This window comes from Strix uralensis, chromosome 13, assembly GCF_047716275.1.
Source record: "Strix uralensis isolate ZFMK-TIS-50842 chromosome 13, bStrUra1, whole genome shotgun sequence".
Lineage (NCBI taxonomy): Eukaryota > Metazoa > Chordata > Aves > Strigiformes > Strigidae > Strix > Strix uralensis.
Window position 1 is genome coordinate 9,840,976 of NC_133984.1, and position 15,037 is coordinate 9,856,012.

The following is a 15,037-nucleotide window of genomic DNA, read 5'->3' on the forward strand; positions in this document are numbered from 1 at the left end:
AAACAATTAAAACTGAGGCCAATACAGTTGCCTATGTTCGCTGAGATGTTTCATAGGTCTCATACCACAAATACTGCTGCAGAGGCACATTCAACCATATATACTCTTCATGGTGTGCCACAAAGTTACTAAAGAAACAATCCTCCCCTCAAAATAAGCATCTAAATAAAAAAATTGTCTCATTTTTTAACAACAACTTGCAATATATTACCAAGCTATTACTTGCTATATATTCTCCTTGAGGGAAAGGAAGAAAGAAAAATAAAGCGTTCATCAGGACTTGTAAAGCTGAGACACTGGAGTCTAAAACCAAGCAGAATAAACACTACAGAATAAAGTAACAATTACAGATCTTTAAAAGTCTGGTTTCAGATGCAATGTTTTTACCTTTTGGGGGAAATTATCCCCTGCCCAAAACTGACAGTATATAATGGTACAGAACAGCAGAGAGATTAAGGTGAGAAGAATTGAGTTTGTTTTATGTGCTCTCTGCAGCTTCAGCAGATTTGCCTCTGAATTCCAGGTCAGTGCACTGAACGTGTCTATAAAACTGTAAAATCTGCACAAAAAAATACTAGTAAGAGACTGCTGTGGATTTTTTTCTTCTAATACCTACACAGCTCCCGTGTATCAAACACTTTCCAGAGCTTGCTCTATCCTTCTCCTTTGATGACAGTAAGACAGTACAAGTATGTCTGAGCCCTACTTTTCTTTGTCATCAGAGTAACTTTATCACAATGCACAAGATCGAAGAACCAAGTTCAGCTAATACAGCCTGAGCTGAGTTAGCAGACTACTATTAGATATGATACAGCTTGTACATTAAGCATGACCAGGAAAGGAACAACCGCAGTGTTGAATTCCACAAATATTTTAATGCCTATCTGCTTCAAGTAGCAAAGAGACATGTCTTAAAATACTATCTTCCTGCAGTCTGCCTGCATTGTGGCTCAAAGTACAAATCCAGGAATTGAAATTGGACAAGGTATTCATCACCAAAACACTGGAGTCCATCCTAGCTTAATCATAAGAAATGCCTGTTTTCTAGGCACTGTGGAAGTCTCCTGGTGTCCTGCAAATGCTAGACTTCCCAGTTTCCTTTAAGTAAGTCATGTCTCTAAATAATAAAAATTTAAAGGCTTTTCAAACTTACTGTAGAAGCATCTGGATACAGCTCAGTTCCTAGGAGAGGAATAAATTAACAGACCCTTGAATGGATCTTTCTTCAAAAGTTTAAGTTCCTCTAATGCTCACGCTCTAAACATTTAAGTATTTGATAGTAATAGACTACTTGCTCTTTACAGACTTATCATATTCTAAGGTTTACTAGAAATCTGACATACTTCTGGAGTAGCTTTAGGCACCACACATGAAGAATCCATTTCTACAGGTGCACTAATTTAAGAGAACATGTATTTTTTTCCTAGGTCTATGAAAAAGACCACTTCCAAAATTAAATGCTACCTTCCCATAATCCTTCTAATACCCATCCAATAACTAAACGTTAACTCATCTGCCTCTGAGCATCCTGCAGGGAGAGACCTTCCAGCTGCCAGGCTCAGGTTGTTCAGTGAGCAGCACCCTACAGCCAGTCTGTTAACTGGCTGCACAGACAGCAAAGCTCAGCTTTACATCCAAGTCCGTATTTAATCAGGCAATCCTTCAATTGTGAATCAGAGTACACCGGCTGACAGGTCACATGCTTCTGGCTGCTCTCCTTTTAGAGGAAGTTAGGCTCTTTATTGCAAGATAGTCTGAATGCCAATAAAAACAGATGGAGATCAGGTCTAAACAACCTTTCTGGCTGCACTCAAGACTAGTGCCATACAGGATCAGGAGATATCAACAAAGCCATGAGAAAGGAAACAAAAAGCATTTGGATGAGTAGGATAGCAGAGATAAAGAGAAATAAAGCCCCAAACCAAGTTCCAAAGATACACATACGGACAAGAAACGCAAATGAGAAGAATCAACTTTTCCATTAATATTTCCCAGACGTAAGATTTTGCACAACAAATTAGAATAGGAAAAGGGAAAGTTTATACATAAAAACTCTACCAGCTAAAAAAGGCATTTATTACTTGAGTGATGCTCCATTGCTGAAGTTTACAGACCAGTTTGGAAATTTAGGATGCTGACAGACAAAAAAAATTTCCTCACTGTCCACCTTAAAAAGGTTGATTGCTTACTTCTAAGTTAACAGTTTCCAACCTCTTTTATTTATAAAGAAGTTTTGCAGTACTGTATGAGATGCTGCCAATAACCTGAGCTCATCAGAAACGCATCATTCTGAAGTCACAGACATACTTTAAATTTTCTGATCACTTGAAAAAAACATAACCCTCTGAACCATGCATCCTGCCTGCTGGGCAAGACAAAAGCAGTAGTGGAGGACTACTCATAAGGGTTCCAAAACCTTCACGCCAGCTCTGTTTTCAGTACAGGCCCTGGGTTGGTAAAAGACACACGTAGGCTCTAATCTCTCTCTTGCAAGTCATATCCAGAAATGCTCTGTACAATTCCAGCTGGACTCCTTGAAGACAGTGCCAGTGGACAAGTTTTCTCACTGTGAGATCTCAAAGCATTCCAGGCTAAGGACTAGTTTGAATATTTTTATCCCAAGGAACAAAGTTACAGTGACATTACTGAATAAAAACTCCAACCTGACAAACTCACTGCAGACCAAGCCATGCAGACTCATTGCTTCATGTAACCAGGACACCTTAATTGTGCTGACATAGCTCCAACCACCTTTCATTTTTCCCCTCTTGTCTTGGATTCTGTGTAAAATGCTGTAATTTGGGGTATCACAGTCAGCTTCAGAGCACCCATTTTATATGTCCACTGCATACATGGATTCTATTGAATGGGCTCAGAAGTTTGGCAACTGGGTAAGTTAACACCATACAATTGGATCAAGTGGAGCCCTTCCAAAGGAGTGAGGAAAATGGATGTGTTTAGGAAGTAGTTTGCCCAGGCAAGAATTGTTAGGTACAAAATTTGGTTTTGTTAGGGACACAAGACAGGTTAAACAGAATGCAACCACATAAACAAATGGTTCTGTAACTACTCATAAGGCCAACAGATAATACTAGCTCTGGGTCTTCCATTGTTGCCAGGGTACTGAAAGTCAGACTCTGAGTTCACCAAAATAACTCTACGTGACTTTCTGTATTTTTCCATGTTTGGATTTTTTTAAAGGGAACCTGACTTTTCATAAGATGAAAGATCTTAAACAGCCAAAAAAGATTCTGTTATACTTTGATGAAAAACTGTCAGAGTGATCTTTTTGTGGTATGGGAATTATATAATACATTATTTCTGGATTTTTGTTGATTTTTTTTATAATGAAATGGGAGGGAAAGTGTAAGATTACAATACAACTGAAAACTTCAAACCTTTAAGACATTCTCGGGCAAATTCAGTTTCCAACTGTTACATTCAATAAAATGCTTCCCTCAATACAGACTATAAAGCAAGGGGTTTGACATTACAGGCACCTTCCCACAGTGATAGTTTTAACCTAACTATTAGATCTTCTTCCACCATAGAAGAACGTGTTTATTCCTTCTTCAATTGACCACCATGCATTAACACTGAGCAGAAGCAGGAAGGCTTTTATCATCACTTGGATGATCCTGACTGAATAGTTCAGATAGGTTAAAAAAAACCAAAAGAAGCAACCCTTACACCTCAGACTACTACACTCTTCTAGAACAGTTTGTTGGGTGTTTTTAATTAAAAAACCCTATATTATGACTCTTCTAAAAGTAGAGTGAGCATAATAATTTTGAACCAAATTCTATTTCTTTGTATTCTAAGACTTTCAGGACTTGTGTAATAGTTTTCATTTTGAAAACAAAGTCACCAAGTGAAAGCTGCATTTTAATTCTATGCAGCTGTACCTATCTAACACTTAAAAAAATGCTTTAAACATACAGATATATGTTAAGAGGTCTGGGTTACACTAACAACAACACTAGTAGAAGGAAGTATGCTATTACATAAAGTTTATTGGTATAACAATGGAAAACAGGACCTTAAATAATTTCAAGGTCCTTTTGTGATGACAGGGCAGCTATGGAAAAATAGGACAGCAATACATTAAGCAGCTATAAAACCAAGAAATTGACAAACTTGGATTTTGAAATAGAATACAAACACACCAAAAAAACAGAGGATATAAATAAAGAAGCTCAGGTTAAAGCCTCTGAATCTTTTATCGCAAGGTTTCTTTAGGATGTATCAATACAACAGTAACCCTGACATACTAATGGAACAAGGAGGCTGAGAAAACGTGGTTTATGTCCTCTAACATCAACAGAAAATCAGTGGATGACCAAAATTTAACTGATTTCAGAAGGCCTGCAAATTATTAGAAATCAGAAAGGTAAACCCAACCTCGGTATTGTAACTGGCCTAAATACTGTTTATAAATCAATTCTACACTTTTTAAAAGGTGATGAAGATACTTAACTGAGAGAAATTTTAACTTTCTGTTCTGACACTTCCTGAACTCTTTACTGTACATGTCTCGCATACACAGAGGTGTATCATAATGGCTTCTATGTTATTTGAACTGAAAAAACCCTCCAATATTATACACTATAGGTGACTATCCCAAAAGTTAAGAGAAAGCTCAAAACACTGACTGGGCTGCCAGTGTCTGACAAACAAAAATCAACACTGAAATGAGCTTGGTCCTCAGCTCCTCTACGTTTGATAAAGATCTCGACTAGACTTGCATTAGACTGTCCAGCAGAGTAAGAACGAAGAGTCAGAGGTATTCCACCTCTGCTATGAAAACAGTAACATACAGGCTTGTTTGTTTTCTAAGCAGATACCACAAACCCACAGAAATGACACCAGGTCTCATTCCCTGCCAAAGAGAGGGGCAAGTTTCTGACAGATGACTGCTCCCCCCAGCCAGCCGGCCGCTGTGCTCTATCACCCCCGGACCTCGCGTTTAGCACCTTTCCATTAATCGCAAGGTCCTCGGAGAAGCTGCGCTACAGGCCCAGCGCCAACCGCCTGTCGCTGGGGAAGTCCTGCAGGAGGTTCTCTTGCCAGCCAGCCTGATATGTCACTTACAGCACACCCACACACCCTGCGATTAACTTCATTTCGCCTTTAATCAGTTTTAGAGGCTCTTACGTGCTCCTGGATGCAGGGCGGCCAACCCTGAACAAAGGGGGAAGGGAGGGAGGGGAAACCCTTCGCCTCCGAGGGGCTGGCTGCAGGTACGCGGCCCCCCCGCCCCGGGCACGCTGAGGGAGCGGGACCCCTCCGGGGCCTCCCGTTACCTCGGAGCACCCCCCTCCCTCGCTCGGCGAGGGCTCGGGCCCGCGCTCCTCCCTAGGCCGAACGAGGCCTCTCCGCGGCCAGGCCGCGCCGCCCGCCCCGCTTCGCCCACCCGCGGCCCCCCGGACCCCGCGCCCCAGCGGCGGCCTCCGCCCGGTTGGGGCCGCGAGCGCCGCTTCCGGAGCCGGGGCCGAGCCTGGGCCCGTCGCCTCCATTTTGGGGCCGGCGCGGCGCGGAGCTCACCTGCATGCCGGGCACTTGCACCGCCACGGGCGAGTGGGCCATGGCGGGCTGCGGCGGCCGGGCGCCGCCCGCTGCTCCCCTCTCTCGGCCTCCCTGCTCCTGGGCGGCGGCGGCGGCGGGGCCTGGAAGGACAAAGCGGCGGGGAGGCGGCTTTAGCGCGGGCCGCGCTCCCTCCTTCCCTCCCCGCGGCCCGCCCTGCCCGGCAGCCCCCGCCCGCCGCCGGCTCACCTCGCGGCCGCGGGGCTGGGGCCGAGCTGCGCGACGCGGGCGGGAAGGGGGGTCCCTAGCGCCGCTCTCCCATGCCCGCCGGGCTCCTAGCAGCGGCCCTGCCGGCTGGCGCCGCTCGCCCTGCCCATGCCCCCTTCCCCGGTCCCGGCGCGGGGGTGGCTGCTCGGGGCCCCCCCGGAGAGGCGCGCGGGGCGGCGGCGGCGGCGGCTCTGGGCACGGCCGGGGCTGGGCTCAGAGCGCCATGTCGGGCTCCGGGCAGGAGGCGGCGGCGGCTGTTGTGCGGCGGCGGCTTCTTCCGTCTCGGCTACGGCCTCGCGGGGCGGAGCCGCCGCCGCCGCCGCACGGGCCCCGGCGTCAGCTGCCCCCGCCTCCTCGGCCGCCTCGGGCAGCCCGCGCCGGGCGGGCGGGGACCGGGGGATGGAGAGGGGGGGCGGCGGCGGCGGCGGCGGCCCCCTTAGCGCCGGCCCGGGGTGGGCTCGGGGCCGCCCGCGACGTTGCGCGGCACCCTGGACCTGTCGGGCTCTGTCGCACCGGCCTGGACCCCCCAGGCGGTATCACACTGTCCTGTCCCCCCCAGGCAGTATCACACTGCCCTGTCCCCCCCAGGCACTGTCACACTGTGCTATCCCCCCCAGGCAGTATCACACTGCCCTGTCCCCCCCAGGCACTGTCACACTGTGCTATCCCCCCCAGGCGGTATCACACTGCCCTGTCCCCCCCAGGTGCTGTCACACTGTCCTGTACCCCCCAGGCACTGTCACACTGCCCTATCCCCCCCCCAGGCGGTAGCACACTGCCCTGTCCCCCCCAGGTGCTGTCACTGGGTCCTGTCCTCCCACACATGCTGTCACAGCACCTGTACCCCCCGACACACGGCCTCAGCCCCTTGTACCCCCAAACACCCTGTCGCCACCACACCTGTACCCTTGGCTCCTGCACCCAGAGGCATGTAGGTGCAAATAATGAGTGGATATTTTATGGGGTTTATTTGCTTTTGTGACACAAAGAGGTGGTGTCTTCTTGTCTTGGGTACTGGCAGCCAGCCAAGGCGAGGGTAGTGTGGGCAAGTCCAATGCGGCTGTGGAGGTTCAGCTCCCAGTTTGGGGTGGCTGGTTTTCTTGCCTCCCCAGGAGGATTTGCCACCCAGGCCAGCTCTCCACCAGGCCTGCCTCAGCTGCTGCGGGACTCTCCCAACGCACCCGTCTGTCCCTCACTGATTCCTTCTTCCCTGGTGGGGTGGGCTGGCCCCCACGTTCTGCTGGGCCTGGGGAGGAGAAAATAACAGTGTTTTCGGGTGACATTTTTCCCATTCACACATGAGTCACCTATTCGTGTGTGTGATTCACATTCCTATACATGAAAGTTTTGCCAGTTATTCACGCAAAGCTAAAAACAACATCTTTTATGACACTGGTCTTCCCCTCACCCCTCTGAGCAAGAATATAGAAGTCACATGGGCCTGTCACAAATATCCTCGTGGGTATGCAAGAACTTCCTTCAAATTCACAGATTTATACGTCTAAAAGCCAAAAAAACGTAAGGTAAGCTGGAGATGTTGGATTGCTGGCCATAGCAGAGCTACCCCATTCAGAGGGTGGGTCCCTTCGGAAAGGATGTGATGGAAGGCGGTCTCCCTCCCTTACCACTCAGACAAATATTGCACTGTGGCGAGGAACACAAAACACCTCTGTTTAAGGTAAGGTTGTGTTAAAACAGGCTAAAGCCAAGAATTTCAAAGTTAGGCAGTCTTTCCATCCTTAACTCACTGTGGTTTGAACCAAAAAACAAACTCACAGTGATGTTAGTTAAGGACAGGCTCATGGTTCATGCTGGAATATTTTATTTTCCAACTTGCCAGTTTGTTAAGCCTTTACTGTTATTAAAAGGTTTACTTTCTTCTGAACCTTTTAAAAAATAACATGACTTTAAAAGGCTTCTATGTGATAGTTATACTTCTAAGTTACCCAGGAGCCTATAAGGAGTTCATTTTAACGGGTGGAATATTTAAGCTAAGTACTTTCTGAAAGTCTATACCATATAGTTAAATTAAAAAATGTTTTTGATTAATAAACCTTTGGGAAGAAAGGAGGATTTCTGCTGACAAAAAACTTCCTTTACAGTGGTTCAGTAAATAAATGAATGAATGAACATCCACTCATGAAACTTCTGAATCCTGCCAGGTTCATTCTGCTGAAACGTACTTAAATCACTTCTCCTTTTACCTTTTAATGATCTTTAGAACATGATCCCTGAAAAAATCCTGACAAATGAAATATGAGCATTTTTGTTTCACGCTGCTAATGCATTACCGTCCCTCTGTTCCTCTTCTGGCTCTGAGGCTCTGCTTTTCTTTTTCTACCCATTTGTTACCTTGATTTTTCTCCCCAGAATCCCACTAACTGGTTATCTCAGCCTTGTCTGGATTTTATATTTTCTGTCACATATTTCTTCTTGAAGGCACCTGTTTACTTTGTATCAGAGAGAGTTCTAATTGCCAATCCAGGCTTCCTCTTTTGGGGCCATAGACTGAGACTTTTGGCCTTCTATGCATTTCTGGCTTGCGTGTAGCTTAATGTAAGGTAAAAGGACTGTAACAAATGTATTTAACAGAGTAAGAGCAGGACAATTGCTATGCATGTAATAAGGTATTCTTCCCAGTAATTATATCTGTAGTTATCTCCCACCCATTGCAAACTGGCCTAGAGAACTGCAGTGACAAAAACACAAAGCAAAATGTTTTTTGTGAAAAAGGCAATGCTCGTTTATGCCATACTTGCTCAGAAAGCCCCAGGATGATATGGTGAATGAAGGCAGGGAGGAAAATCTGTCAGGGCATCTTCAGTAATCAGCTGGTCACGTAATGACTGAATCATCGAGCCAGGCTGTGAAGTGAGGTAGGCTGGCACCATACCATCTAAGAAAAGGGTTGTAATATTGTATGCCACTCTGTTATTAGCAAGTTCTAATTTGTGCGTTAAGAAAGTCAGATGGTCAGTTGCTGATATTACTGTGTGAAAGACCTTCCCTGCCCCCTCCCAGCCTGCCCTGTAAATACCTGTTGCTGATGTTTTCAAAGACTTAAAACGTGTCTGTAATTCACTTAGGACAGCTCACAGGGCCTCACAGTAGTGATGTGACCCAAGTCAGACCTTCTACTGTTTCATGTGTTTAACTACTATTTTTGTGTTGCTGGTGTGAAAATATAATTATTTTTACATCAGAAGACTGCAGGGAGCTAGTAAAAACACTGGGCTCTTTGAGAGTGCCTGCACCATGTTAGATGGTTTAGACCTACCACAAAAAGTGGTAGAAATTTCTCTCAAACTTCCAAACATAATAAAATAAATTACTTACACTGCTAAATAGAAAAATACTGCATCTTATAGCTGTGGGCTCCAGGGACATGTCACAGTGATTTGCTGGGGTGAGGGAGGGAGTGGGTGTCTGGTTCCAGCAGAGCTGATGCAAACTTACTATTAGGAAAGAGCCCATCAGACTCACACATCTGTCTAGGAAATGTGATGCCCAGTTTCTATGCATCAGGGTGGATCTGGGGATTTTAAACCCTTTACGGCCTTTGCAAAGTTCATCTGGCTGATGCAGTGCTGAACTGGGCTCATGGTGTCAAACCACAATTCTCCTCCTTGCACCTTTGTCTCCAAACAAGCAGCACAGCTAATGAGTCATCACATAGAAGTGGAATACAACATCCCAAACTGGTAAAATTCAATGCCTTTCGTGTTTTTACATTTGAAACACCTCACCAAAGGTGTTGTGGATATTAAAAGTTGACTGGAATAGGGGAAAAGGATTGCATATTCATTTTATTAATGAAAACATCAGAGATGTAAAAGGAAGGATGAAAATGTTTTTGCAAGGATAAAATTTCTGTTCTTTGACATAAATCAGTCTCTGATTCACAGCCATTAGGGAAATCACTTTGTCTTAGGGGCGACTTATTCAGCAGCTGTAGAATTTCCAGCACTGCTGCTAGAAACTGCTGATACTCACTAACATGGGAGATAGATGTAGCTCTCATCAATCCCATATTACAACTTCGATATTTCTGTATCCAGTTAATAATTCAAAATTCTAAAGCCTTGCAGCTGAACTAGTAACAGTACCATAGTACATCCACTTCTGCCCACCAATTTCCTTCCCACACCCTATATCCATCCTCTTTGCCTCCCCTCATGCTCCAGCTCCTGCAGCATCTGACCTTCCCTGTTGCTTCTGTGCTCTGGCGTGGCTGTTTCCAGCCTCCTGCAACCTGGGTGCACACAGGTGAGTGCCAGGACATAAAGCAGAGGTTCCTCTTGTTCCCACCACAGTGACAGCAGCCCCATGCCACCAGGAGAACTGTCTGGCAAAAGCCTTCTCCAGCTCTGGATTCCCCCAGAGAAACCAGCTCAGTCATTCTGCAGGACAGCGGGTGCAAGGAGCTCCTTCAGCACGAATGGGTGATTTAGAGAATTCAGCTGCGAAAGTCTGACAGTGTCAACTAAGTGTTCATAAATGGAGATTTTCACATAATATGGCCAACTTGTGCATTTTCTCCAGGAGACAACAATGGCATATCCTTGACACAAGGGTGATGGCTTTACCACATTCCACGTCCTCCCTCAAAAGCAAGTGGGCAAAATGATATTTCTTAGCAGGGCAAAATGATACATCTTCCTGCAATCTTCTTCTTAGAAATGGCTGAACTATTTTTTAATTGACACTTCCTGTACTTTTAAGGAAAACAATCAGACTGAGGTAAATGCCTAGGATGGAAAAGGTGGGTGAGGGATGGTGCTTCACCATCTCCTTCAATGCAAGGACTAAGGATCATTATATCAAACGAGCAGGTGCCAGGTTCAAAACAAACAAAAATAGGCACTTCTTCACACAGGGTATGGTTAAGCTGGTGAACTCCTTGCTACAGGCCAAAAGTGACTGGACAGTTTAATGGAAGAAAAAAAAACAACATTGGGAAATACTATTTATAAAACTAGCACCTCTGGTTGAGGAAGTATGTGAGCTGCAAATCCCTGCAGGCAAGTGCAAACACTACCCCTGCTCACTCCATCCTCATGCGCTTCCCTAAGCCCCTGCCACTGGCTCCAGCCAGGATGAGCTGCTGTGGTAGTCAGGCTTTGTTCACACACGATCAACCTGTTCCCATGTTGAAGTTTCAACCTGGAGGGTTAACATTTGGCCAAACAGTACCCAGATGAGACGAAAGGAACTGTCCTGCAATGGAGGCAGCGCTACTTACTAACGTGACAAGTAGAAATGGTGCCCATGGTACTAAATGAGTGTGTAGCACAGTTTCATTTCTTTCCTAGGAGTTCTTCATTGATATAATCTTTAATTTTCCATAACAGGGAAAAAAAAATCAGTAAGTTGTCTTTACTCAGGTACTAAGCTAATAGTGAATATGTATTGTACCAGTGTGGTGAATGGTGAGTCACTACGTGACTAAGGATTACGATAAACTGCATGAACTGTTCACAAGTTCAAGGGCAAACTTTCCACCTTCGTCACAAAAAGATCCTTGTACCAGTGCACTTTTTATTTCAATATAGTATTTGGCTTAAAGAAGCCAGTCTTCCAAGATTGCAACCCAAGTGAGATGGGGTTAGTGTTATGTTTCTGACTTCTTTATTACAAATATACTCTACTTGCACTTCCATCTGTAAAATAAAGCATACACACGCACATATATATTTATAGGTAATTATATCCAATTCAGTAGTTTAACATCACAGAACACTGATCTTCTCAAATTAGTGTTCTCATATATTCTCCTCCCTACTTGCAAATATATTTTATTCTTTTAAATAACTCTTCCCTGCTCTAATTTCCCCCTTAGCAGGAAACCAAAATTTCAGCAAAGCTTGCGCTCTTGGAATACCAAAAATAGTTTGGCCACAACAGTGGAAGGGGTGAAGGAAGTGAGTGAGAGGCCCTGCCAGTGGGCAAATAAAACACCAGCCCCATCAGCACAGTGTCTTTGCATAGCTGGTCCAATCATTTTTTTTAAATATTTTTTTTTAGTAAAATACATACAGTATTTATAGAATTAAAAACATTTCTATATAAGGGAACAGCAACAAGAAGCTGGTTCTGGTGGAATTCCTATACTAACAAAGCAACCCACTCCAAAGGGGCGTGAGGCTGATAGCCCTGGGGAGGACTCCGGGCAGGTTCTTGTCGGGGCAGGCTGCTCCTAGCACCAGTTTCTGCCAGTACTAAGAAAAGGATGGAGAGACACAAGATGGGTTAAAGGAGAAAGAGAAAAGTGAAAAGAAAGAGATAATTTTTTAAAGATTCCAACAGGAAAACTAGGGAGGAAATTAAAGGGGAAAGGAAAAGGGAAAAAAATAAATTCAGGAAGAAGTGGCATCTCTTCTCAGTAGTTCTTACCTGGAATTACTGTCCTAAAGAAAGGGATCTCCTTACCTTTTCTTCAGTGTTTTTTGGTGCCTGGCTTCTCTTGCTCTCGAGAAGAGGATAGTCTCATCAGCTCAGCCCCCAGTCACCCTGGTCCAGGTCTGCAGCAAGGCAGCAATGATCTGATGAAGGCAACTGGAAGGAAAAAAAGAGAAAAATGAAGTGCTGGGAATACTAGTTACGAGCAGGAGACTGCTTTTCCCCAGCCTTGCCAGGCTTTAAGCACCAAAATGGAGCCACGTATGTACATGCACACACACGCATGCATGTACAGACACACGCATGCACATATACACCCATTTTCGTCATTTTCGGCTGATCTCCCCAGAACTTCAACCATCCCTCCTGAGAGGCCAGGGCCATCAGCTTGCTTTGTGCCATTCTGCCACATGCCTCTCAATCCCATTCCCCTCCACACTGGCTGCAGCAACAACGCCTGCCTGTTGGGCCCTGACAGCGCTTGGCTCCCGGGAAGAAGTATTCACACACGATGGCAGCTTGAGAGAAAAGTTGAAAAGGAATCAAAGCCATCTCTGTTGAAATAAACATCTGCTCTGCGTTCAGTATCGTGGCAACAGGGCTCACAAAATGCATGGGCAGCCCTCCAAGGGCTCCTGGCACATCACAGCTATCAGTACCTGCTGAAAACAGGCTGGCGGAGCGGTCACAGCACGGTGGGGAGCACAGGCGGGGACGCTCAGCAGAGAAAAGTTTGGTCAAAGCTAGAAATAACTTCATAGTTCCCTTGGAGGAATATGGCTTAGAAATCCACCGCCCCTGCAGCGATGCTGGCAGATAGGAAGAGACAGCGGCACTACGGTTCCTTCCCTGTGGCTGGGGCTCATCACCCTGGCCCACGGACAGTTTCTTCCCAGTTGCCCTAATGCAGGCAGAGGAAGAAACCAGTGGGATGTGGCTGTGGAAAAGCACTTGTTCCTGGAACTCATGCAAGGAGAGATGTGTGTTTGGGGGCTCTCAGTTAACATACAGTTCCCTAAGTAGCAGTCAGGGTAGGCAGAGACCTGTTGCCTTTGCCTCTGCCTACAGCTTCTGCAAGGCCTAACTGGGACATTAAATGCAAACCTCTCTGCCCCCTGTTTCTAGCTTTGCATTCCTGTATCCTGTGAGGCAGCACTGTGACACAATGTCGAGCCAAATCCAAATGGAGCAGTGAGCTCTAAAAATTGGGACAGTATTACTGTCACAGCCAGTGGATCCAAGTGCTGTATTTGCCATGTACACCCTTTGCTATTAATGATGATGCCTTAGCAGGGGGAAGACCACAGCTTGGCTCATGGAGACCCACCTGAGCCTCCAGCTGGAACTTAGTAACGATGGCAACAAGTCTTTTTAATGAGTGAATTGGACTGTGGTTGAGCCAGGAATCAATGTGAAGGGACAGCCTGATAATACCACTGTTACTGAGCTCCTTCTCAGAGCAGAAATGCACATGAAATGCAGGAATCCGATACCTTCCTGGGAGAGGGAACAGAGAGATTTTTGTCTCCAGTCCAATTTACCCAGATTCCTCCCAGAGCACTAAGTGACAAATACGGCCTTCACAGAGAACTTCAAAAGGAAATCACTGTTTGCATAAAAGACATACTAAGTTGAGTTGGTTGTTAAAAGGAACTTGAGCAAGAGGAGAGAATGGAACAAATCTCTTGGAAAAATGTCCAAAAGCCACTGCTTTGTGGGAAATGAGGCTCAACATCTGTGTCCCAGTTGGGCTGTCACTCGACAAGAACAGCGAGTGCCCAGCTTTGGGTGTGCTGCTAGACATCACAGATGGTGGCTCCTGTGTAGAGAAAATTGGGAGATGCTCAAGACTTCAGCAAGGACAGTAAGAGGGAAAAGGAGGGCAATCTGAGGCTCAGGTGAGGACAGTGTAGAGTTTTGCTAGTCTTACAAGAAGACAAGGTAGAAAGATAACAGAAATGAAAAGGATGCAGAGGGCGACCAGAAAATCCTGCTAGGTTTTCATCTCCCTTTGAATATGTAAGTAGGGTGATCTGGAAAATTTCCTGCCTTTGCAATTCTTGTTTCCAGGAAATGAACCCTCAAGCAACGCAACAAACCAACCCAGCTGCCAGCACACCTACGACTAGCTGGGGGGCAAACAGGGTGATGACAGGGTTGACAATTCTCAGTCCCAGTTCTGCAATCAGACTGTTATAGGCAGAGCCTGGTAGGTAAAACATAACTCCCATGCAAGGGCCAGGGTCTCTCTGGGTGAGTGGGTGAGGCCAAGGCACTGGCATGATGAGCTGCATGGACCTAAGTGGGTTCAATGACAGAGGCTGCAGCAAGGAAGGGAAATTTCCACTACAACCCTATGTGTACGGAGTCATTTTTCTGCCAACTAGGAGCAACCAAAGAGCAGATGACTCATAAGTACACATCTCTCCTCGCTGCTTTGGGAGCTCTTCTCTATCTGGTCCAACTGCTATATACACTTATCCCTTGTGCTGACGAGGAAGTCAGGCATAAACACGTGGATCAAGGCCAGCAAGGCTACTGGTGAGACTGTAAATGATACGATGGTGAGAGTGTGACCTGTGTGCTAGAAGGCTGCGTCTATAAAACACACAACAGTTGGTGTGTCCTTTGTGAGTGTCAGTGCCACCTTTGCATCCAGGAAAGTGGGTGTATTCTTGAGTAAAACATAAATAATGGTGAGATCGAGTTAAGCACCACCTTCTACCAGCAGATGTTGAACAGCAGACTCAGTCCAGGAAACTGCCACTACAAAGGTTAAAGTATGGGGAGGATATGAGTGAGAAAGGGAAGAAGGGGAGAGGAAGCATCACAGACCCTGTTACCATTC

The 15,037-nt window shown here is 45.9% G+C and overlaps 1 protein-coding gene across 1 annotated transcript in view; it reads right to left on the reverse strand.

Annotated features, from left to right (window-relative positions):
• Positions 1-6,066, reverse strand: part of STK26 (serine/threonine kinase 26) — a 32,920-nt gene extending 26,854 nt beyond the window's left edge. Inside the window, exons 1-2 of the mRNA XM_074882302.1 lie at positions 5,773-6,066; positions 5,545-5,666 (exon numbers count right to left, since the gene is read on the reverse strand). Of these exons, the coding sequence (XP_074738403.1) occupies positions 5,545-5,586 (42 nt within the window). The 5' untranslated portion in view covers positions 5,587-5,666; positions 5,773-6,066. The remainder of the gene's footprint in view (positions 1-5,544; positions 5,667-5,772) is intronic.
• Between the last annotated feature and the right edge of the window lie 8,971 nt (positions 6,067-15,037).